The 2,053-nt window shown below is 40.7% G+C and overlaps 1 protein-coding gene across 1 annotated transcript in view; it reads right to left on the minus strand.

The window, feature by feature from the left end:
- Nucleotides 1-326: 326 nt before the first annotated feature.
- LOC103465586 (red-sensitive opsin) overlaps nt 327-2,053 on the minus strand; it is a 9,558-nt gene continuing 7,831 nt past the window's right edge. The window contains 5 exon segments of the mRNA NM_001329060.1: nt 327-425; nt 519-758; nt 855-1,020; nt 1,316-1,484; nt 1,578-1,874. Of these exon segments, the coding sequence (NP_001315989.1) occupies nt 327-425; nt 519-758; nt 855-1,020; nt 1,316-1,484; nt 1,578-1,874 (971 nt within the window).

A 2,053-nucleotide genomic window follows, 5' to 3' on the forward strand; every position in this document is an offset into this window, starting at 1 on the left:
CCAGATTGTTTCTTTTTTTTTATCGAAAATTAACCCCCAGTGGTCCAAGAGAAGGAGCATTGCTATCTATAGTTGTTGTTTGCAGATGTGACTTGTGCATCAGCTTTATATGTTTTACCGGTAATACAATGCAAAGGTTCCATCTATGTAAGTAAAAAAAAAAAAAAAGAAGTCATTAACTGCATTCAAACTTTTAACATGTTAAAATCTATGTAATTAATTATTCAAAACTAACAATTTACAGTCCTGGTACTAATAACAAACAAACAATAAGCAGTTTCTGTACAGGTAAAGGTCATTTTTCTAAAACCGAGAACACTGACTGTTTATTCAGGTGCAACAGACGAGACCTCTGTCTTCGATGTGGACACTTCGGAATCATCATCCATCTGTTTGCCAAAGAGTCTCATGATGCATGTGCGAAACTTTGAACGGAAGAATAGGATGAAGATTAAATACATTAAAAATAATTGATATGCTCAGTGCAATAGATGTGACAACTGGACTGTTGTGCCCACCTGTCGGTTCATGAAGACATAGATAACAGGGTTGTAGATGGTGGCGCTTTTGGCAAAGTATGCAGGCATGGCAGCGGCTACAGGATGGAAGGCGTATCCGGGGTTGGCTGCGGCAAAGCAGGCGAAAGTGGCATATGGTCCCCAACAGAGACAGAAAGCCAGGATCATGACTATAACCATCCTGGACACTTCTCTTTCAGCCTTCTGGGTTGATTCACTATCTAGCTGCTGCATAGCAACCTGTAGTCAACAAAACATGAGGTCAGATTTGAACAAGCTTTCTTTAATGGTAGAATAAAACTAAAGTAACAGAAATCTGTCAAGGATAAAACTTACAGCACGGATGGCCAACCATACAGCCAGGTAGCACAAGATGATGATAGACAGAGGAATGATGCAGCATGTAATCACGAGGACAATCATGTAGGACTGGACTCCAGGGTCTTCACTTCCACTGAACACATCAGGTCCACAGGATGTTTTCAGTCCATGAGGCCAATACCTGATACAAGGAAATATTTTAGCATTTAGCATTAAACAAAGCTTGCTCTGCTGATTTTTGAGGATATAAACACTTCATAACCAGGAGATCCAGTAGATTACCATGTGGTGCCCGGCGCTGGGGGGGAGGGTAATTGTTTGTTGGTTTGTTTTTATTGATCTGTACAGCACTTTGAGCTGCTTTTAGTATGAAGGATGCTTTATAAATAAAATTGATTGATTGATTGATTGATTGATTGATTGATTGATTGATTGATTGATTGATTGATTGATTGATTGATTGATTGATTGATTACCTGCTCCATCCAAAGATGGGAGGAGCGCACCACACTGCAGGCCAGACCCAGGAGAAAAGTATTCCAGCTGTGGCCCACTTGGCATCAAACTTGACATTTCCAAAGGGTTTGCACACAACTATCCATCTCTCCCAAGAGATGATAGTCAGGGACCAAAGCCCAGCAATTCCTGTGCACAGAAAAAAGGATGACGACATGATTCTTCTTTAGGTTTAGTTTAAATTTATTTACTGGTCTGGTACTTAGCATTGTGACAACTTACCACAAATTGAGACAACATAGCCTTCAAAGACACACATTGGGTGTCCCAGAATGAAATATCCAAAGAACTGGTTGCACACACTGATGGTGCTGGCAAAGACTGTCTCTCCAAGATCAGCAATGGCAAGGTTGACCAAGATCCAGTTGAGAGGATGACGAAGTTTCTTGAACTTTGCTGTTGCCACCAAAACGAGGCCATTGGTGAAGACTGATAAAACGACCACGATACACATCCAGACCGTTGCAACATCGTAAACCCATCGAGGAGCGATGTGGTAGTTTGGTCCTTCAAAGGGATCTGCAAGCAAAGTCCGCGTCTTAGAATCTTAATCAAACGACATTGCAATTCAGAAGCATTTGCCTTTTTAAAACAACGTGTTTTTATGACTGTGACAGCCGACCCTACTGTCACACAGACCTGAATGGTAACTGTTTGTTTTGTTCATCCTTAATATTAATTTAGATATTAATTAGTGA

Source organism: Poecilia reticulata, linkage group LG5 (assembly GCF_000633615.1).
Source record: "Poecilia reticulata strain Guanapo linkage group LG5, Guppy_female_1.0+MT, whole genome shotgun sequence".
NCBI classification, from domain to species: Eukaryota; Metazoa; Chordata; class Actinopteri; order Cyprinodontiformes; family Poeciliidae; genus Poecilia; species Poecilia reticulata.